Source organism: Misgurnus anguillicaudatus, chromosome 17 (genome assembly GCF_027580225.2).
Source record: "Misgurnus anguillicaudatus chromosome 17, ASM2758022v2, whole genome shotgun sequence".
Taxonomy (NCBI): domain Eukaryota; kingdom Metazoa; phylum Chordata; class Actinopteri; order Cypriniformes; family Cobitidae; genus Misgurnus; species Misgurnus anguillicaudatus.
Genome location: NC_073353.2, coordinates 17,747,011 through 17,770,319, shown reverse-complemented (window position 1 = coordinate 17,770,319; position 23,309 = coordinate 17,747,011). Strand labels below are relative to the sequence as shown.

General features: G+C 37.1%; 1 protein-coding gene across 1 annotated transcript; it reads right to left on the bottom strand.

The window, feature by feature from the left end:
- Positions 1–342: 342 nt before the first annotated feature.
- spopla (speckle type BTB/POZ protein like a) lies at positions 343–9,055 on the bottom strand. Its single transcript, XM_055215726.2, has 12 exons — positions 8,877–9,055; positions 8,025–8,150; positions 7,317–7,453; positions 5,079–5,200; positions 4,825–4,976; positions 4,257–4,384; positions 3,204–3,381; positions 2,728–2,783; positions 2,513–2,635; positions 2,129–2,271; positions 1,977–2,030; positions 343–1,583 (listed from the first exon to the last, which is right to left on the bottom strand). The coding sequence occupies exons 3-12, from the start codon at positions 7,392–7,394 to the stop codon at positions 1,439–1,441; spliced, it is 1,179 nt and encodes a 392-aa protein (XP_055071701.1). The 5' UTR covers positions 7,395–7,453; positions 8,025–8,150; positions 8,877–9,055; the 3' UTR covers positions 343–1,438.
- Positions 9,056–23,309: the final 14,254 nt, after the last annotated feature.

Genomic DNA, 23,309 nt, shown 5'->3' with positions numbered 1-23,309 from the left:
GCAAAAGAGCACCTTTCCAGACATTATTTCTGGGTAAATGTGGGAATTGTCCTAAATCCAAGTTGTCGAATGCAGCATTACAAACCTGCAAATTTCGCGACCGGCCAATCAGAACTAAGCATTCCAAAGCGCCGTTTAATAAGCCACCGAAATCATAAATTTGTAGATGGCATTTCAATAAAAAATTGAAAAATATTTTTCAATTTCTTCTAGTACTACACTGTATTACTAAATAAATAAATACAAGATGTGCTCTTTTAATATGATGAACCACAACATTGGCCTTAGAAAATCATTTCTTTATAACGTTTAGTTGTGACAAAGATTTCCATTACACACCTGAACGCTGAAAAACTTTTAATGAGTTAATGCAGGAATTCTTGCAGCCAATATTTGTTAAAAATTCCAGAATCTTCCCAAAACATGTCCTTTAACAGAACAAGTGAGTATAGCATGACACAATGTTCAGACTCCTATAAATTATTTCGTCAGTTTGAATGTAACACCACAGCTCATGACAAAACCAAAAATCTGCAATAGATCACGGCTGATCCGTTTGTTCTTCCCAACCGCACATCCAACAATCCATTCATACATAGTAATAATGCCACACTCTTGATGCTCAGCATCCAAATATTTCCCGAGGATTTCCAGAGGATTACGTAGGAGAGTGTGGTTGAAGATGGGATTGTCTTAACTAAAAAGTTTAATCAGTTTACACAAATGCAATAGTGGGCCAAAACTTCACCTTACTAACACAACAACTTAAAAATAGTCTGTTTATTGCAGACCATATTTCAGGGAAGCAACACTTATTTGAGTCTAAAAATGTAGTCGGTCATAAAACTGACTATATGACACATATGTCATATGTCAATGGGCGAGACACAAACAATAATAATTTCATTTGTTACACACATCAATACAAATATCTGAAATGCATATTATCCCACGATATAGAACAGTACAAGCATTTTTTCCTCCCCACATGATTCTTCACATAGAAATTGTGCCATCAATATGGGGCATATCTATCTTTTCAAAAAGTGTAAAGACCTTGCACTCATCATTTTAACATTATTTCATGTCTAGTTATACTAAACATTAGGAATATATATATTATTTCCCACTGATCAAACTCCAGATGCGTTCCTAGAGAGAATTCCATATCAAAACAGCGAGAACTAGTGCAACAGGGAAGAGGCCTGGTCTCGTGGGACAAGGCAGGCACAGCGTACAACTGAGAGAATTCATTCAGCGCTCCACACAAGAGTCATGATAGATTAAGGCTGATTGAAGTGAAGGAAAGGTTTGCGAAATAAAGCTCAGGCACCAAACCCATCGCTTGGTGTCGACAGTCTTTTTGGGATAGAGTCGGAACTCTGCGGTTTTCTGGCGTTTGTCCTAGGGCAGGCCCTGAAGAGCAGCGGTAATGTTGTCAGGACTGTTTCAGGCGCTTCCTAGGCAGGCCAAAGGGAGGGCACTGTGCTGACGCGAGAGCGCGGAAAGCCTCCGCCACTAAGTGTGGATGAGACTGGATCATTGACTTCCACCCTGCGGTCTCCATTATATCCGTAGCATGGCTGTCAGGAAAGGATGCAGATATTTTTGTATTAACACAAGACGCATTAAAAATCACTAACAGCTATGTGGATTAATCTAGCTTAAAAAAGATAAGATTAAAAGGTAAAATGTAATTAATGCGGCAAATTGATCAAGCCATATGAGTCTTTTTAGTTATACAAACTAATAACTACACCAATAGAGACTTTGTTTATATGTTTATAATGCAAAAATGTTCCTTTCTTGACGTCCCAGACAGTCTTAGTCTATTAATAACTACAATCGGGTGATACAGAGGCTGTGGGTACCAGCCAAGCAGCTCAAAGCCTAAAACAATGAATTCTAATGCATCTAAGAGAGCTGATAAGAGCTCGGTATTAATCTTGTGTCAAATATATCAGCTAATTACATACTTGCTATTCCAGTTTTTCCCATCTTTACAGCCCAGCTGTCGGAGGACACTGCACCTATGGATAAGATAGAAGAAAAACACTTTCATTCTCAGCCTGGTAAACAGCCATGGCAGCAGGAATTTATCAAGCAGAGTTTCTTTGGCGGCGCTTGCCTGTTGATAAAATCTATGGCCTGTGCTTTCAGCTGCTCTGCGCTGTGCAAGTCGGCCAGGATGAGGGTATCTGCCACGTTCTCCACCGATAGACTGTTGCAAAGGGCTTCCTCACACATGACCTTTAAACGCTCCAGAGCGTACTGCGAGAAAAACACACATACGCACGCAAGGCACTTCAGTGAATAACACTGGAACAGGTGTTTGATGATATTTTGAGCTGTATTTTGTTCACACTTTTTAAGTTGCAACCGAGTATACATATAAATAATCACACTTATACGGCTTATGGGTCTCAAATGCAGTTTACATTCGATGATGGCAAACATCTGTCATGTTCACAAGACAAATTAACATAAATTCCCATTAAACTTGCGAACTCACTTTATCAGCTGCGGCCAATAAACTATCAGCCATTTTTTCTAAATTGGGTGCTTTTCCGGTGTATATGAAGCACATCATTTCTTTAAAAACCTCCGGTTCAACATCGCTGATGTCCACTCGGTTCTGCGAGACAACCAAGAAGCTTATGAACTCGTATATAAATAACAGCAGAGGACATGAAACAATATTGCAATATAAGAGCATTGTATGCGTACCTTTTTACTCTCTTCCATTTCATGTTCAAACATGGCATTAAAGACCGGTGATCTCGCTGCCAAGAAAGTAATAAATCTGTCAGTCAATTTATATGAGCATCTCTAGATATAAAGAGAAACGACACAAACGTCCAGTTTTCATTACATTATTCCCGATCCATGAGCCACACAGCCAGTATAAAGAGAAACAGAAAACAAAGCAAGAAGTCACACTCACAACCCCAGTCGTCCTCTATGGACATTAGAGGTGCATCAGACAGTACATTTACAGTGATGAATCTAGATCTGTCATACTGAAGAATTACAACCTCGGAAAAGTAAAAAATGACTATCAAGGTCACACGAACCGTCTCCCCCCAAACACACAAAGCCCACCGCTCCCCCAGAAGGGTGGGTGCTGAGCTAGCACCACCAGGATAAGGATAGGACGCGGAGCTGGTGGCGTCAGCAGAGCTGGGGGACTGGATTAGACTCACCTGCCAGGATGGATTTGTGGGCTTTGAACTCCTGGCCACCAACGTAAAGGGAGAAGTCCGTGAACCGCGAGCATTCCCACAAGTTTCCCAGGTCATCGGACAGCTGGCATTCTGGAACCTTAAGCATGTTCACGTTGGACTGTCCAGATATATTGACTGAATCCTGGACAACGCTCACCTAATAAACAAGCATTATAGGTGAAACCACACAGATTGCTGATTGGCTGAACAATTCGTTTAATTACACAAAGATTGTTGCGTTACCAAATGACTTAAGTGTTTCTATTTATACGTCTCCATTTACAAATATCTAGCAATCTAGGCTCTTATAACACTTTCAAGAGAGTAAACTGATGTAAAGCACGAAAAAAATTAATAACTGCAGCAACCAAAAACACAACAGACGATTGTCTCCCGCAGTCGTTTTAATAGTTTTTCTGGCAACCCTCATCTAAAACAACTGTCCAATTAATGAGGGGAAACATATTATTCTCAATTTGCATTTAGTTTCTACTTTGCCTTGCGATATTGGCAATTCTCCTGCAAATATTAGACCTCGGAGTGGATCTCACCAGGCATGTTGGTTATTTTTCAAGCAAGACTCATAATTGTGTTACAGTAAATTCATTTGACAACCCATTTCATTTGCCGCTCTAGGTGACGTCTCTATTCTGCTCCTTCTCGAAGAGAAAGGCAATCCGTCAAACTGCAACTAGCATATTCAATACACAACGCACAGTGCACACTACGTGCAGAAAAATTCAATATGTGATCTACATCAGGAGACAATTCTGAAGTCACAGATTTTCCAGATTCACATTATATATTATGATAAATCTTGTCAGCTTAAAAGTGAAAGGCGGACGTTGTTATGGATCAAGAACTTGCGGTAAATATCACAGTTGCAATCTATCACTTAAGTCTGAAATGCTTTTAGGTAAATTAAGCATTTTAAAAGTTTCATCTGATGGATGTGAGCTGAATAGATACGCTCATGAGCCAAGGATTTGAATCAAAGAGACTGAACATATTATGTAGTAAATGCATACTTGCCTCACAGAATAATGTAAGTTTGTCATCTGGTAGCAGCCCGTTTGCTTCATCAAGCAGAAAATCTCTTCTAATAAATTTTTTGAAGCCCCAGTCTTTGCCTTGGACAAACCGATAGGCTCTTTGGCTTTCTGCATTGGGAATACAAAATATATAAACACTAAAAATACTAAAGAACTTTACATTTAAAACACTGGACATTACTAATCTGGACACATTTTAATTAAATTCCATTAAAACATATGGGGGTGGTTTTCTGAACAGGGTTTATCTTAGTCCCAGACTAAAATACAAGTTTTCGTGAGAAGTTCAAGTGTGTATAAATAAAATAAAAATAATAATTGCGGAAAAAATACGCAATTATGAGTGAATGAGACCCACTGTTTTGTCTTAAGATGCACACCAGCATTGTTTCTCTTAAGGTTTGTTTGTAAATATTTAAATGTCCTAATATAACTAAGGCCTAGTACTAGATTAATCCAAAACCTGTCCGGGAAACCACCGCATGATGATATAATGCATGAAGTTTAAATGTTTGTTTTTCTATATTAGTTTTACATAAGTATCTTACCCATAGCTTTTGTCTCCTCTCTTTTAGCGTTCAGTAAAGAAAATTTAAACTTGGCTCTGACTTCACTTTTTGGACAACTAACTAGTAGCAAATATAGCGATAGATAATCTTTACTTTCATCATCGAGTCCCTTCGGATTGACTCGCAGACACCTGAGAACAGAAAAAATAGCAGAGATAGAGATGTTGTAAAATGGTAAACAATTAAACAGCATTATAGTTTGCACATTAATAGCATTCAAAATAAACCCTTACCATTTCATTTTATCATTAGGCCCTGAGGAGAAGGTAGAGCTCTTTAATACTTCACCCATCTCTTCTCGACAAAAGCTGAAGTTGTTTATGGTCCACATGTAGGAAAATTTCACTACCTTGACCTAACACGTGAGAGATCACCATCAGAAAAAAAACAACACAATAGCTACTATGACAACACAAAAGTCTTTTTGCTATCATATTAAAAAATATATTTCTCTTGAACTGCATCATGCTATTTTATTTTGGCTGACATTAGCCTAGGGTTAACGGTAGTGTTGCGGAATATACACCATAGTGAGATCGTCCTATCGTCAGCTTATGAGATCGCCGATACACGATAGTATCAGGGGATGGGGCAGTGGTTTACTCATTTATTTATTTGTTCATTTTTTGCTTATTGTTAAAAACGTAAAACTATGATGATGATAATAATAATAATAGCATAATACTAATTTAAACTACAATGGGCAAACATGCCAACTATCATCATAAAGACTCGCTATTGGCCATATGTCTGACTATCGTCGAGTGGCACAACCCTTACGTTTTTGAAAAATTATCTCAACTGTCGTTCACACATATCTGCAAAATGACTAAAATGCTGAATTATGAACACTGTCTAAACTAACATAAATACAAAAATAACACACATGATGCTACCGGAGGGGTGGGCGAAATTGACCAAAATTAAGATTGCGGTAATTTGGGGATGAATGTCCACTTACAATAAATATATCTGCATTTTCTACAAAGTGGAATAAATGTCTACATGCAAGTTAAAACCTCATGTAAGGCCCTGTCCCAAATGGCACACTCCTCAGAGTCCACACTTTGATGACATCATGTAGTGCAGACCTTAAGCCCAATTTATAGTCGTACGTAAGCTCTACGCCGTAGGTTATCCGTAGCCTCTGCGTAGCTCTGTGTAGCTTGATGTGCACCTCGGCAAGTTTTTAACAGTGCTGTGGACCGCAAGCGCTGTGATTGGTCCACTAGACCCCCTCCCGTCAGGTAAAATAACTGCGTCATAGGTATTTGCGTTTGCGACGGTGAAAACAAAGATGAGCCAAGTTGAGGAGTGATTTAACTCAAACTGCAACAAAAGTCGCTGTTTATTTACTTCCATCATTGCTGGTCTTCTCAAATCATACACAACAAGTTGCTGTTTCTTCTTCGTTTGTGGTTTAACTTGCCAAGCTTTTTCTTCTCTGACGGTCGCGCTGCTATTGTGGTTACACGCGAGGATACTGCCTACCAGCGGTCTGCACATGTGTTTGCACGTCAACACGGACGACGACGCAAAAGTATAAATGAAAACCAACACGGAACCTACACTGATGTGGCTACGCCGTACGACCTGCGCACAACTATAACGAGCCCTTTAGGCACCCTTGACGCGAGTCCACGAGGGCACAATGGAGTCGTATTTTGGGACAGACTCGAGCGTCACGCTGGAAATAAGAAGATAAGTGGTGTGAACTCCTCCCATATGTCATCTGATTTTTCTTTCACAAGGACTTCTAGCTTGGTAAAGTGTGTGGAGCCTGCAGCAGTGCGATCTTCGCCAAAGACCGCATCATTCGGCCCGAAACCAATATATAGAAATTTCTGTGCACCTCTATTGAAAAGCTTCTGTTGCAAATAAGCAGGGTCATGTCCGACCATACCGATATAGATGCTATTGTTTCATCCCATCTCTCTCTAAGAAAAAAGACCAATATATATCCCAAACTCCACATACAGCCCAGCCCTATGCTACAGTTTTCACTAAATTTGTGATTTTTCACAAAGATAATAACATTATCATAAAAAAAAAACTTGCACTTAGAAACCCATTTGCAAAGGTTGCGTTTTCAGGCCTCCAGCATGCTGCTGTTGTATAAACAAATCCACCAAAAGAATAAATTTTCTGTTTTTAGTTGAAAAAATTTGTCAAGGTATCATTTTACCTTGTTGGATAAACCAGCATGACCACATTATGATGAGCAAAGCTCGAATGTCATTATCACTTGCGCAATAACTGTGATCCTACCTAATTTAATGAACTGATTACCCTTTATTAGATCAAACTGTGCACAGCACTATAACAAGAGATCAAAACATGCATTTACTGAAACCCTCACATTAAGAGTCATATCACATATTTATTAAATATAAAAGCATTAAACTATTGTTTATGCAAGGCGTCTAGGTTAGTCTGTATATGTTAGCTTCAAGACAAAGACAAAGTCTTACCTGTGTATAGCACCAGCTTTCTGCCACAGGGCCGCTGGTCATCTCCCCTGGAGGAGGAGGGGTTGGGACCCCTGACATGGCCAGCTTACTCCCCACTACAAGAAGCGCTGACAGTCCCAAAGCTTTCACCACTAAACCTTTATGGAAACACAGAGCGAAGGCATCATTAAAAAAATAATAGACGGCAGCAATTTCTTTCCCTCTTCCTGACTTGAAAATATTAAATCCTTGACTTTGCCATCAGCAAACCATTTTGTGGTCAAATGAGAGTTATGGCTAACCCTGACTCAGGGCACAGAATCTATCAAAACATTTATAGGCGTCAAAGTGGAAAATGGAAACGAACGAAAATAAGCCAAGTCTATTATCACTATACATGTAGAGCTTTTGAAAAGTACGTTTTGAGAAAGTCTCTGAAAATGCAAATGATAAAGAATAAATGCAGCTGTGTTCGATGCCAAAAACACCATAATCACTTGGTCCTGTGAAGACATTTAATGGCTTGTTGGCACAGGCCTGTTGGGCAGGCCTGTACTTGCCCTTGTTGACAAAGTATAGTCAAGGGCAAATTAGTTGTATTTTAAAAAACCAACGGTATCTCAGCCAAAGCCAGCTGACTAAATTTCACACTTAACTTACTACTTAGATTTAATGTGATAAAAAATAACTTTTCGGTCTGAATTTGATCAGGATAGCTAACCATCTCACCTAATCTTCAATAAAAATCTTATATTTCATTTCTCGATGTCATTGTGATGTAGGAGGTAAATACTGAAGACAATGTTGTGGGTCACTGTGATATTACAGCGTACTCCAATGAATTCTCATCCCAACCTGTGAATACAAAAATACAAATACAATGAAAACTGTTATTTTAATCGTCTCATAAAAGTAGCAGATTTTAAATATGATCATGAAAACATCATGATAAACCGAAGTCCTATTTTAATAAGTTTTATAATGGTTAAACTTTATAATGGCTTATTTTATAAATGTCAACACAAAACACATTACCCAGAGATCTATAAACCTAATTGTATATTACCAATATTTACAAACATACTTAACATCAATTATGATTTCTTAATAACATGAACTCAACTCTGACTGTTTACAAACATTAGCATATTTACAGAGTTCAGGGAGTTCAAATCCGGATTGACTGCTCTTACATTTAGTTGACAACCGATTAAACCAAGCCCACTGAAATAAAAATGTTTATTAAATAAGCCTGAATATCAAAAATCAATAGACTATGTGTGCGTTTTTTGTATTAAACTCTGTTTTCTAGGCTTGGTCAAAAGAAACTGATTAGCTTTAAGGCAAACACCAAAAATCTGTATTGAAAAAAACGACATGGCCACTTATATTGTTTTATTTTATATACGATGGATATCATTAACCGAAACTCCAGATTATTATATAAACAATCTAGTCGGGACAATGCTATTATGTCTTTTGTTTCAGCTAGTCAGATTCTTGTCGGCTAGTTGGCTATGTGGTTAGCAAGCTAAACTATATCCACAACACTGACAAAAGTAGATCAGTTAAACCACCAACCTTTCCTCGCCATTCTGTCAATACTGTTAGATTCAAATGTTGGACGCTTCTTGGAGGGTCTGCTATGTTTAATCGGTTCTATTTAAGACTGAAGTATATTTGTATCTTTTTCAAAGCAGCCTATCTCGGTAGCTTGTAGTCTGCTGCTTATCCTGCCACTGAAGGAAGCGAGACCGCAGAACACTGTGTGTGACAGTGAACGCCGTGCTCGAGTCTTCGGTGTGTAATTAACCGTTACGCCGACAGGGGCGCCCGTCGGCCCAGCGAATTTCTAGCGAATTTCTTGTTTTTAGGACTGTGTAGAGAGCAATACATTCATTCAGTAAACATTTTATTAATAAAAACATTATATGTACAGGCAAGCAGAAGATCCCAAAATAAGAACGCAAAACACTAAAGGGCACGTTTCCTTTAATGAAAACGAGCACATTCTGGCCTTTTCTGCTTTATTAACTTATTAACATATCATTAGTTTATAGTGAATTTAGTGTATTTATATTAATGTTGAGAATATGCCTAAACTGAAAATATTGTGCATCTGAGTGCATCTCCCTTAAATTGTTTTATTAATCAGACAGGTATGTAATTTGGTATTTACTTTGTAGATCTGCTTGTTCATATCACTCCAGACACTTTAATGTAAAAATATAATATTTATTCTCGTTATATTACGACTTTATTCTTGTTATATTACCATTTTTTCTCATTATATTGCGACTTTATTCTCGTTATATTACGGCTTTTTTTCGTTATATTTTCTTGTTATATTACGACTTTTTTCTCGTTATATTACAACTTTTTTCTCGTTATATTGCGACTTTTTTCATTATATTACAACTTTTTTCTTGTTATATTACAAGTTTATTCTTGTGTTATGACGACTTTATTCTCGTTATATTACGACTTTATTCTAGTTATATTACGACGTTATTCTTCTGATATTACAACTTTATTCTCGTTATATTACGACTTTATTCTCGTTATATTACGACTTTATTCTCGTTATATTACGACTTTATTCTTGTATATTACGACTTTATTCTCGTGATATTACGACTTTATTCTCGTATATTACGACTTTATTCTTGTATATTACGACTTTATTCTCGAAATATTACGACTTTATTCTCAAAATATCACGTCTTTATTCTAGAAATATTACGACTTTATTCTCAAAATATCACGTCTTTATTCTCGAAATTTTCCGACTTTATTCTTAAAATTTTCCGACTTTATTCTCAGAATATTACGACTTTATTTTCGAAATATTACAACTTTATTCTCGAAATATTACGACTTTATTCTCGTTATATTACAACTTTATTCTCGTTATATTATGACTTTATTCTCATTATATTACGACTTTATTCTTGCTATATTACGACTTTATTCTCAATATTGAATTAATTTGGACTTTTTTCTCAAAAAAACTACTAGTTAAATTTCACATTATAATGACTTTAATCTCGAGATGGTTTAATTTTTTATTTTAGCTTGGCCCTAATCCTCCTTGGTAACTGCAAGCATTGTAAGTAACTATAACTAAATATAACTATTTTTTACAGTTAATATTGATAATGCATTTATCTTATGAAAAATGTGATACACGTGCTTGTTTGATAGACTTTAATTTACGGTTTGATTGCAGATCTACAGACTTTTGTTTCACAGTTGGTATTGTAGTTGGTAAATTATAGGGATTTTGCAAAGTATTTTATAGAGAGTTTCATCAAACGCACGCGCATTGTCATGTTTATGCGAATGAACCGAAGTGAACTTCCGGTCTTGGTTAAAACAAATATCTTGTCGAAAATAAAATATTTTAGCATGGACAAGCATGAATCACAACTGTGCGGACAGGTTTGGCAGCAAGAATTCAAGGACCTGTAGCTAACATTGTTGTATACATTCATTTTTACACAGAGTTAGCTCAGTATAATAGTTGATATGCGTTAGATATAATAAATTAATATAAGTTAATTTACTTGTCATTTATTTCCCTTGTTTTTAAAAATAAACTACTGTAAAATGACTCTATTGTTATTGATTCTATGTGGAAGTCTACCGGAAGTTGCATTTAGTTCACAAAAGCTGTTTGTTTGTTTGTTTGTTGTTGCTCCTGAAACTGTCTATACACTTGATTAGACTTTTTTATTTATGTCTATTCTGCCTGTATGCTATGTATTTACTGCAAAGCTGCTTTGCTACAATGCAAAATTATGAAAAGTCCTATAGAAATAAGTTTAGTTTTAATTGAATAAAAACACTGCAGTTTATTGTATTACGCCTGGCTGTTCCTTCGGTTTGAGTCTACCTGTTGTTCACCTTCCTGACCTTTAGTACAATTCTCACATGTTTAAAATACAAAACAAGTACAAACAAACACTGATTATGTGGCATATTTCTCCTTTGATTGCCAATACTTCTGTGCAGATGCCTCTTCCCTCATGATGTCCTCTGATGTCATTTTTCTGTCAAACAAAAGAGGACATTGGTTAAGTTACTCTGAAACAATATGCTGTGATTATACCCTGAGGCTTTGTGATAACTAATTCCCGTTCCCTTAAGAAGAGAAGTAGCCTATCACACTGTTAAAATAGAGTACCAAATTTACATGGGGTCTCACGGTTCATATGATTTTCCCAGGTTGCATGCTCTGAACATGAGGTCCATTTTTGGTTAACAGTGAATAGTACAAAATTATTTACATTGCTTGTTAACATGTCAGTGTAAAATATAAGATTACCAAATGCTGCATGTTTCAACACAACAAATTTAAAAGATTCTCAAGTGATGCAACAGAGTTTAACATTTTATATTCATCAACACTTCAGAATAATAACTACCCAATATCCACATTACTGTAAAGTTGCTAATTGAAAAGAAGTGAAAATCAAAGCAATAGAAAAGAAGAATAGCATCTTAATTGCACCAATCAGCTATTCTCTTTAAACACTTAGCAGTATGAAATGAACATCCTGAGACTGATGACAGGGGCCAAGGTCACGATGAATGTGAATACAGTTAAATTATCATCATACAGTTTGATAGGCTTTGAAATGTCTAATTTTGTGTCATTCTTGGATGCAGCTTTAAACTTGAACTGTAGCAATCTCATATAATATACAGTGTAATATAAAGTTCAGTAATATGGCAGACAAATTACACTTTCAGAAACATTTACAGTACAGAAGGCTGTGCGTTACAACCCAAAATAAAAGTACACATCTTTGCCACATCCAGACTATACACCAATGCTTTTGAGATGAATCTATTATTATTTTTGATATAAAGCAAAAAGCTTCTGAGAGGTTGAATGGCCAGACATATGTAATAATGACCAGGGAAAATAAAAGCTCAGTGACCGGCTGACCCAAGACTGACCTAATCAAACCATAGATGTGACATGATGACAGCCAAATAGACTTTCCTTCAGTTTTATTAAACTCACTGAGTGAACATTGATGAATTCTGAGTATACCTTTCCTTCTCTCTGTCTTGTTATTTATATTTTCAATCTTTCTGTGAGTCACTGAGAAAAGCTTGAACAAAATGACAAAAAATATATGTAGTTTTAGGAAACATCTACGAGTTTTTTGTATAATACCAGCTTAAAATCTTATCAACTAACGTTCCAATCTTGATGTTTCAAAGATGATCATACAATGTATCTGCTGAGATATTTCATCCAACAAATGCTTACTCTGTCATTAAGCTATTTTTTCAGTCTTTATGTTTAATTTTTAAAGAATTTTTACGTGACGCTTTTCAACTCATGTGCTGCGCCATATGTTAAGTATTTTGAAGGCATTTACGGCAGTTTACCTGACAGGGTTTAGATTAATCCAGAACTAAGGCTTAGTTATATTAGGACATTAGGGGGCGGTTTCCCGGACAGGAATTAGACTAGTCCTAAACTAAAACATTTTTAGGAGCTGTCCAAACTGAAAACAACTTGCACTGACATATCTTAAAATTCATCAGTTCCCTTTGTTTTGCCTCAAAATGCACACAGGTGTTTTTAGTAAGGCATGTTTGTTAAAACTAGTTATATTTCCTAATTAATCTAAGGCCTAGTCCTGGATTAAGGTAATCCCTGTTCGGGAAACCGCCCCTAGTAGTTTAACAAACATACAATAGCACTGATATATGTTGAGTTCAAACATGCATTTTAGTCTGGGACTAGGATAAGCCCTGTCCGAAAAACTTGTTTGTGTAAACAAAAGACTTAAATTTAATTAATTGTTCAAATTATTATACCAACACTTTTAAAACGTTTAGATTTAGAACAACACGGGTGAATAAATAATGACAGAATTGTCAGTTTTGGGTAAAATATTCTTTAAACAAATTTGATAAACTTAGTTTTTCTTCTTATAACACATAGGCCCAGTTTCCCAGACAATGCTTAGCTAAAGCCAAGTCTACGCCTTAGTTATCATTTTTTTATAAACATGCCTTCAAAAATTATGCTACTGGTGTGTATCTTGGGACAAAACAATGACACTGGCATATTTTAAGATCTGTATATGCAAGTTATTTTCAGTTGAGCTCAAACATGTGATTTATCTTAGGACTTGTCTGAAGTCTAAATTCATTTAAATGCATTTTAGAAGACTTTCAAAACAGTGTTAGACTAACTAGACTAAAGGTGAAATACAAAAACAGTTCAGTCTTGGTTAGAAATAAACAGGCTTCTGACCACTGATGAGATGAAAAATGACTAAACTAAACATATGTAGTATTTATCCAATATACATCACAACTTATTCAGAATAATTTAGATTTGTAGTCTCCATGCATGCATCCATCATTATATGCAAATAAAGCAGCAATATGTTTCTCTTTTTAGTGTGGACAGGCAGTGATGTGCACAGCTGGATCAGTGAGAGCCACACGGAACATTTCACACCCGAGCTGGCAGAGCTACACACACACACACACACACACACACACACACACACACACACACACACACACACACACACACACACACACACACACACAAACACACATGCACGCACGCACGCACGCGCACACACACACACACACACACACACACACACACACACACACACACACACACACACACACACGCACACGCACACGCACACGCACACGCACACACACACACACACACACGCACGCACACACTAACAGCTATCTGCATGTATAATGAGCTTGATCCTGTTAAATCTATCATTCCTAGAGTCCGTGCATGCAGGCCCTTTAATCTCTTTAACAACTGTGTTGGCTGTGCAGAAGCATGGCAGACTGGTCCAGATCTTCTGAGTCTTGCTTCTCTTCATAATCCACAGTATTAGACTTCTCAGTTCAACCAAGGCCTCTCAGCAAAAAAAAACACATACAGATTTTTACAAAATTAAGGATTAGAGTCGCTAAACAAACATTGCATATGAATTTATTTGACACATTATCTGGAGAATACACAAGGTGTGGAACAAGAACACAGTATTTAAACATGGTAAATATTTCCCAAATTTTGCATACTTTATGCATACTGTACAAACATCTTAAATACCTTAGTTACACAAATCAACACTTTTATTTTGCATTAAGTTATGGTTTCTTGTATCTTTATCACATTGACATAACTATTTCAAAATGGGTTTACAGTCCAAAATTGTTTGCATCGCTTCATTCTTCACTTACAGATACTTTTCTCCAATGCCTGCTTTACAATGTGACAGGTTCATAAAACAATTTGCACAGAATTGTCTCAAATGAACTGTTAAGTTCAGGCTGAATTGATTTGGCTCAAGTTTCATTAAAGGCAGAGTAGGCAGGTTTAAGTCTAAAAACCTTTTTTTGAAAATTTGTTTAAACTGTTTTTATATACCAATACATAGGTAGAATGTAAGTACTCTGAAAAAGAGAGTTTAAAAATTGATTGTCTGTAGACCTTTCACGACTGTTTCAAACACAGCTAATTATTTCCATTTACTCCAACCCTCTCATGGGCTTCTTCCAAAGCCACGCCCCCAAAACACACAAATGATGCCGACCGCTTAGCTGGAAGAAGCATTTACCTGAGACGAGCGTAGAGGAAGGAGCGCAGTGCATGTAGTAACACCATGTCAGAATCACATGTAATAATACACCTAACTTTATCACTATGAATATAAACAAATAGGATGGCTTTTAGTACTCACTATCAAGCTAACATACTGGTAAAGTTTAAAATATATTTATATTTAAAATATATCTTATTATATTTTATATATATTACAAAGCAAAGCTAAAAACAGGTTGCATTGATAAACGTTTTTTATTTACCATCAGTTACACTGTGATGAAGGTGAATTTCGTGTAAGATTCATAAAATATACAATGTTTTGCATGTAGTTTCCATGATGAAAGCGTGGTTTACTCTGATGAGAACTACACTCTGGAGACAATACCGCTACGGCAGCCACGCGATATTTACGTTTGATTTTTTTATTCCTTTTTTGCCTTGTTTGCCTTCGCTGACTGCATATGCAGGTACTGTGAGTTCTGAATGCTCTTTCTCTGCCGTAGTTTTGCTCTTCCTAGATTTCGTGCCTTGTGCACTCTCCTCAAATCAATCGGGTGTGCGCATGTGTGGTCAGATCCTGTAGCAACAGGGGTGGTAGCCATGGTCGCGCGAGAGAGTGATAGTCCCGCAAGCCAATCATTTGTTTCGTCCCGAATGGAAATAATTAGCTGTGTTTAAGAGGTCGTAAGGGGTCTACAGACCCTCGTCTTTTATACTATCTTTTTTAGAGTACTTACATTTTACTTATGTATGGGTATTTAAAGACAGTTTAAACAAATTAGCAAAAAAGGTTTTTAGACCAGTCCTGCCTTTTCTACCTTTAATGGGTGCCATTGCTAGTTACATACCAAAGCTGCGACCAAAAACTAAGGCAGCTGCCTCATGAGGCAATGACTTTGGTAGCATGAAGGAAGCTTCAGGAAACCCATTCGGAGCCTTCATAGGCAGCGTAACAGAATTCTGTTTGAAATATAAGCAGAGAGCGCCTTTGCGATAACTAATCCCAGGGCTCCAGACTAACTTTTTTCACTAGGAGCACAGTGGCCCCCAACTGAAAATTTTAGGGGCGCAACCAGAAAATTTAGGGGCACACACCGTAAATCAACATACTAACCAAATATTCACATTTCTACTAAGTAATACACTGTACTACTAATATATACTTTGATGATAGATGCAGAAAGTACAATGTGCTGTTTCAAATTCAGTGTCACATCACAAAAAAAGGTCAAATATACTGGTTGCACATGTGCGACTGGATGTAACATTCAGTGACACACTCTCAAATTTTGGTGGCAAAATGCAACTACAATACTAATTTCTTGTTAGAAATGCAATCAAATGGCATAGAAAGTAAAACTATAACCTTATTAACACTAAATTTGTGCTCCAGCAGCTTTCTTGGCCGCCATTTAATTTTTTCAAACTCGATCAGGGTCGACCATTCACATTCCCCGTCCACGCATAGAATTGTGGGACAAGACGATAAAGTTATCTCAGGAGACAGGATGTAATTATAGAGATTTCGGACATAGCCCATGGATACTGCATCTCGAGTTGAGTTGAGCATGTTCTGTTGGTTGGTGACTAAGTAGTCATGTGTTTTTATATTTGGTATTCTGTTGTTTGTGTTGCTTGTTTTCAAGCTTTTTGGACTGGGGCAAATGTTTGATGACAATATGCTTTTAAACATAAAGCTCTTTAATTTCTAAAAACCAAAGAAAATTTGATTTTTTATTCATATGGCCTCTGTGAACATTGCAAAAACATCTGCTAAATATCATTGTAACATCTATCAGGAAAGGAACGTATTGCAGATGAGCAAACATTAGATTTGTCATAAAATAATCATTTGGACAAAAATATACATATTGAATAGCTGCGTCAGCAGTGTACTGTGCTACAGGGCAAGTGCGAAGATACACAAAACTGAAACTGCTCATATAATCACAATGTAAGGTTGCCAAAATGAGCACCAGTGTTAAAACTTTGCAGAGTTTAAGTAAAAACTTTTGAAAAAAAATATTCCTTGCATTCAAGAAAGTTAATCTAAAACATCTAAAAGGTTTTATGATGTGCTGCATTACTGAACCTTTAGCTCTTTTGGACTATAACAGGGTTGGTTATGTAGCATGAAGAACCAGAGCAGATGCTCCATCACGATGAGATGTCCACTGACAATTACAATCATTTTTCATAGCTCATTTCCCATAGAATGATGAGAGAAACTGCGCACATTGCTCTCCATTATTAATAGAGCCGCTTTAACTAGAATATTTTTTCCTGGTTGCTTGTATCACAGAAATACTGCAAGAATCAACCATATAATTATTTTCATTATGTCAATTATGTAGTTGAAATTAAAGAAAATGAACGTACAGATGTCCAACTTTGCTATAAAGTGTTTTCTGCGTCTAGCAGCTGCAAGTTGAATGATGAGATCCAGGTTAAACTCAAAGGAATTTTAATTTAAAATGTAAAACTTTTCCACATCAAGCAATTAAACTACCCATAAGATGATAACCTCAAAGTGATAACCTGGCATTTCATTTACCGCATTTGATTGTAGTATTTTTGCCACCATTATGTAAATTAAAAAATTACACCTCCTCGTTGGTGCTTAGCAGAATGTGAGGGGCTTATGAGGAGAAAATGGTAAATCAAAGCCATGGCAGGTGTACATCTTATTACTTAAGAAGGAACCATAGAGATAACGTTCCTTTCTTCTGGTCTGACTCACGTAGCTGTTTCCTGCTAGGCTGACTGCACACTGACAAGCTCCCGCCGGCTTCTCTCTCCCTCTGATCTCGTACTATGACAGGTTAGCTCAGAGCCTGTATTTGTTTTGTGTCTAAATCTGTATTTCCACCATAGAGCGAGGCGAACAGGGTCGGCTTACAGTGTACAGAATGCCACAATGCCACTAGCTGCGAATGGATGCTTAGCAGCTGGTGAGAGTTAAAATTCTTCCTTTAAATTTGTAAAAAGCTTTGAGGGGAAATTAAAAATATAAAGAGCTTAGATGCAAAAATTAAGTAATGATAAGAACCAAATGCTCTCAGCATGCATTATATGTTTATCAAATACATTGGCTTCGAATCCAATGAATCTTAGCCTCAGGCCATTTTAAAAATAGCAGATATAAATATCTGTTTGTTGGCTAAATCCACTAAACGCCACATCAATGACTATGTTTCACATTCAAACTTCAGTTTCTTAATTTTTACGTCCTGACTTCTATTATTTGCAATGTTTCTAGTTGCATATTTTGTGATTTTGCAGCTGTTCGCTGTTTTTTTTTTGTTTTGTTTTGTTTTTTTGCCTGTAACAGTTACTGACTAATAACCTTTTCATTGCCATTACAGGGAAAATACTGAACATAAGAGCCTGATAAAAAATGCACATTTACAAGAAAACATGTCTGACACACTTATTTAAACTCCTCATATAGTTTTAAAATCGAGAACATTTTTATTGACCGGCATCATTGGCCTGTTAAAAAATGGTCAAAATATGTACCAGCTGTCACGGTTTCAGTTCCAAAATATACAGTATATGTACCATGTCCTAATATGTACCATTTGGTACAGATGTATACATTTTGTACCTTTGAGATAACCATACGTCTGAGGTACTTAAATGAAGTCTTTAGGTGCAAAGCTGTAGTTTTTTAAAGGGTACCCAGCAAAAGGTCAATTGTTAAAGAACTCTGACAGAGTTGATTTCTACACTTTTCAGAGTTTATATAGCTCCACACCTATCAGAGTTAAATGAACACTTTCAAGATAGTTTAATTTTTTGGTTTCTTTGACTCACAAAAGTGTTAAAGGGGTCATATTATGAGAATTTTTAAAGTGTAAAATAAGTATTTGGTGTCCACAGAGTGCATATGTGAAGTTTAAGCTCAAAATACCCCACAGATAATTTATTATAGCATGATTAAATTGCCACTTTGTAGGTGCGAGCAAAAACGTGGCGTTAAGGTGTGTCCTTTATAATGCAAATGATGTTGACTTTAAATGAAACAAACAACAAACTTCCGATCCATGCTGGTGGTCGGCTACCATTGCTATAAGTTTTGGCTATGCTACTCCACAAGCATCAAACCAGCTTTTTAGCAGGGTTAGGATGTCCGATTGCCTCCTTTAAAATGCTCTTAATAGGGAATGTCACTTCTGAATCATTTATTGTGTGGCCGTTTAGTTGATTTCATCCATGTTTCAAACGATGTTCAGCACTACCTTTCAAGAGTTAGCCTTCAATTTCAGATTCACATAAATGAATGTGATTCTGTAAATCTGTCGAGCATTGGCCTTATCACAGAGAAACTGTCTCTTATAAAACATTCCTCTTCTCTCAACAGCTACTGTATTGAACTTTTTGCTATTGAATGTTGAGTGCTTTGGGAGGACCGTGGACAGCCCTTCAGACGGGATGCATTAATGTGAGAGTGGTCAGTGAGCAATTGCTGATCATGGAGGATGATAAAGAGCAGGAGCCGACTACTGAACAGAATAACTGGGGTGCAAATCTGGAGGACACAGTCTGCAGAGAGAGGTCAGTGACTGTCTACACCCTTTACTGATAGCGAGGTAAGGCAGCCAGTGGTATTTCAGGACAAACAAAGTTGTTTAGAGGACATTTTGAAACAACAACTATAGACAAATCCAGAACCAAGTTTTTGCTTATTACAGCACAGCATTCAAGAGGAGCACAAGTTTCGTTGATACTAGCTTATTACAACCCAACAACATTTTCTAGGTTTATTTAAACCAACGGTTGAGTTTGTCCATATTTTACCCAGCTATGGGCTGAAACAACCCAGCATTTATTCAGGTTAATGTTTGCTGCATGCTGCCGTTGCAAAAATTAAACTTATTAAACATTTTAATTATCTCTCAAAAGTGGTTGAGGGTTAGATCTGTAGTAGTTATAATGGCATAGTAATAATGTTTGTTATATGAGTGCTCACATTAGTGGGACAAAGAGATGTATTGATCAGATGATATGCAAATCAACTAATCCACACAACATCTTTGCTATCTCGGCTTTGGTATACTGTACGGACATTTCAGGGACAATCTTATCTCTCGCTGCAGGATAACCTCTTCTTATGTGGTCAATAAAACCTTTTCACATTGGCCACGTGTAGCTAAATACGGTGTCACTCCTAATAATAAAATCTACACACTTTGGTGTAATGACACTGACAGCGCATCTAAGCCTGTGCTTTCTTCTGGTGTGTCACTAGCAAATCCGAGACATGTGGTATTTTTTCCTGTCGCCAGTCTTTCTCTGACCATCCAAGTATACACTTTAATCAGTTTGTGTATTCCCTAAGAATCAAACCAATCTTGGCTTTGCACCATGCTCTACCAGTTCATGATATATCAGTTTAGCAATTTTAAATTGTATTGATGAGATATCTTCCAGTGCCCGGTAAAAGTCATTACCAAGTGAAACCTTGCCCTGCCCTGGATGCCATTCCCTGTGCGATTTCCACATCCAGCTTATCGCGTTTATGGGCAGGTGCACGGCTGCCCTCCGCAAATTAAACGTGGACTAATTTCATATTGATTAATGCAGATGCCTTCTTTTTGGCTCATATTTACTACCTGGAGCCTATTTTGGCGAAAATTACCCGTGCCATTTCAGTGCACAAGGCAGCCCTTTCCAATAAGGTACTGGCTCATGTGTCAACTGGGGCTCCAAAAGTACCGCTCTGCCTGCAGGAAGCACTAAAGCTTTTAATTGCCTTCTGTGCAAATGGTCCTTTTGTATTTTATCAAGAGTCGGGAAACTTGGGCATGCCTGGAGTCTCTCTATGTTTGTGCGTAAGAAAAAAGTCGAAAGACGGACAGAGAGAAAAGGTAAAAAAATGTCCTGTATTTTTGTGTTTTAGTTGTTCTTACATTTTGCCATCTCCTACAGCAGTATTTCCTCGAAGAAGGAATGTCTACGTTGTGTACAAGTATCTGGAAATAAACAGCCTCTCTTCACCTTCCCCTCTGCTTTTTCTTTTAAAGCATTTACTCTCCAGTACTGTAGACGATAACCTGGGGTGCAGCGATAAACAATCAAAGTGCAGCTTCAGTGGAAACGATTGCGGCCAGTATCCCAGCCTGAGATGGGAGCCATTATTAACGCCAGCCCTGTCCTGACAATGCTATTTTCTGGAAGGTAATTGCAGATTCAGATCTCGGAGAGAGCCTGACTAGGAGTAAATGCCACCTCTTTAATTATTGTCTCCTCTACGTCCCCTGTATTGAGTGTCAGAGATGTCTATCGGCCAGCAGGATCTTGGGTAAAATGACTCTAATAGGAAATGACCAGTGTCTGTGAGACTGTCACAGATTAGAAGCGACAATTCTAATTGATAACAGCAGAATTCCCTGGATGGATGAATGGGACAGTCACTTTGGAGCAAACCTAATTGGAGTGATTTGTTTCTAAATCACTGAATAATTTCCCATTGATGCACACCTCAGGTGCATTTAAAAAAATTTTTATGACTTCAGATGTTCACAGCTTGTCCTTTTAACTCATCCGTTTTATGCCAATACAGTATTTTCAGATTTAAGAAGGTAATTTTATTTTTAATTAAATTTACAGTACATTTCAGTTTTTAAAATGTTTGAAGCTCACAAAACACACGCTGTTTCTGCTTATCTCATGTTAATCTTGAGTACCTATAGAGTATTACATCCTTCATATATCAAAATAGTCTTCAGTTTTATCAGATTTAGACAGATCAGCTTTACTAATTCTTTCCGAATAAGCCTGAGCTCTTGGAGGCGTACCACGGGTGAAGCGAGTCACAAGCAAGCAACACACACAAAACATTATCCAAATATCTCTTGATAACTTGATTCACTACATGTTTGTGTTGTTTACAATATATGCACCCAAAGGGATAGTCCGGCCAAAAATGATATTAAACCCATGATTTACTCACCCCCAAGCTGTCCGAGATGCATATGTCCATCGTTTTTCAGACAAACACATTTTCAGTTATTTTAGAAAATGTTTTAGATCTTTCAGTTAATTAAATGTGAAGTTACGGGGTCCACGACCTTCAAGTCCAAAAAATAAACCTTCACAAAATAAATCCAAACGGCTCCAGGATGATAAATAAAGGTCTTCTGAGGGTAATCCGTGCGGTGCTGTTGTAGAAATATCCATATTTAAAACTTTATAAACCAAAATAATTACCTTCTGGTAGCGCCGCCATCTTAGACTCCTCTGTATTCAGGAGAGAGTATTAGCGTAGTGTACGCACTTTTCTTAGTGACGTATGACAAATTGGGAGCGCGTGGGCACAGAGCAGCAGCATAGTAACCTCCGTACGCTGCATAAAGCTCTGATCTTGAATGCAGACGCGACAAAGATGGCGGCATTACCGGATGCGAGTTATTTTGATTTGTAAAGTTTTAAATGTGGATATTTCTACAACGAAACGGCGCGGACCACCCTCAGAAGGCCTTTGTTTATCATCGTGGAGCCATTTGGATTTAATTTGTGAAGGATGGATGCACACTTTTTGGACTTGAAGGTTTGGGCTTGGGGGTGAGTAAATCATGGGTTTAATATGATTTTTGGCCGAACTATCCCTTTAAGTGCCGATTGCCAACAAAACAGACATTGATGCAGTTTTACTTATCACCTGCGATTCATGACCCAGTTGGGACCGTCCCATTTCATCAAATTCCAGTGTTGAACAAACACAAATGCACAACTCTGCTGCTACCCTGAATAAACAAACTATATCCATTGTTTCCATATGGCTGTTTTTTTTGGGAGGCTGAACAAGCTTCAAACAAGTTGTGGTGATGTTGATTTCGTGTCAGCTCTGTATTGGTGTGTGCGTATTCCTGTTAAAGTGCCAATATAAGAACTTTCTCCACTAAAATTGCTCAAAAAAGCATCTTGGAAAAAACTTTCCGAAACTTGTACGAACACATCCAACTGCTTTTTTGACACTTTGCTTATGTTTATGTAACCCTTGTATAGGTAAATACACCCTAGGTTCGGTTTGGTGATAATGCTTAAATCAAGATTTTATAATCAACTGTTTTCATTTAACAAAAAAATGAATTAAAGACAACAAGTAAAATGCATTTGCAACGTAACTTGTATTAACTCAACAAGAATAAAAATAAACAATTACAATAAACGTGTGTGTGTGTGTGTTATCAGTGTAAGTGTATAGTTTGATCAATGATCAACCATTGGTCAGTTCGATTCACGTTGCTGAGCTCAGATTTAGCCGGTTCCAGTTCAATGGAAAAGAGTTTGAATCAGTGTCAATTAAAGTTCCAGAAAAGGGAAAAGATTATCCATAGGTTGCGGATTGTGTTTTATACTGTCCTACCACAGCACTGGTGATCAGGAGTTGC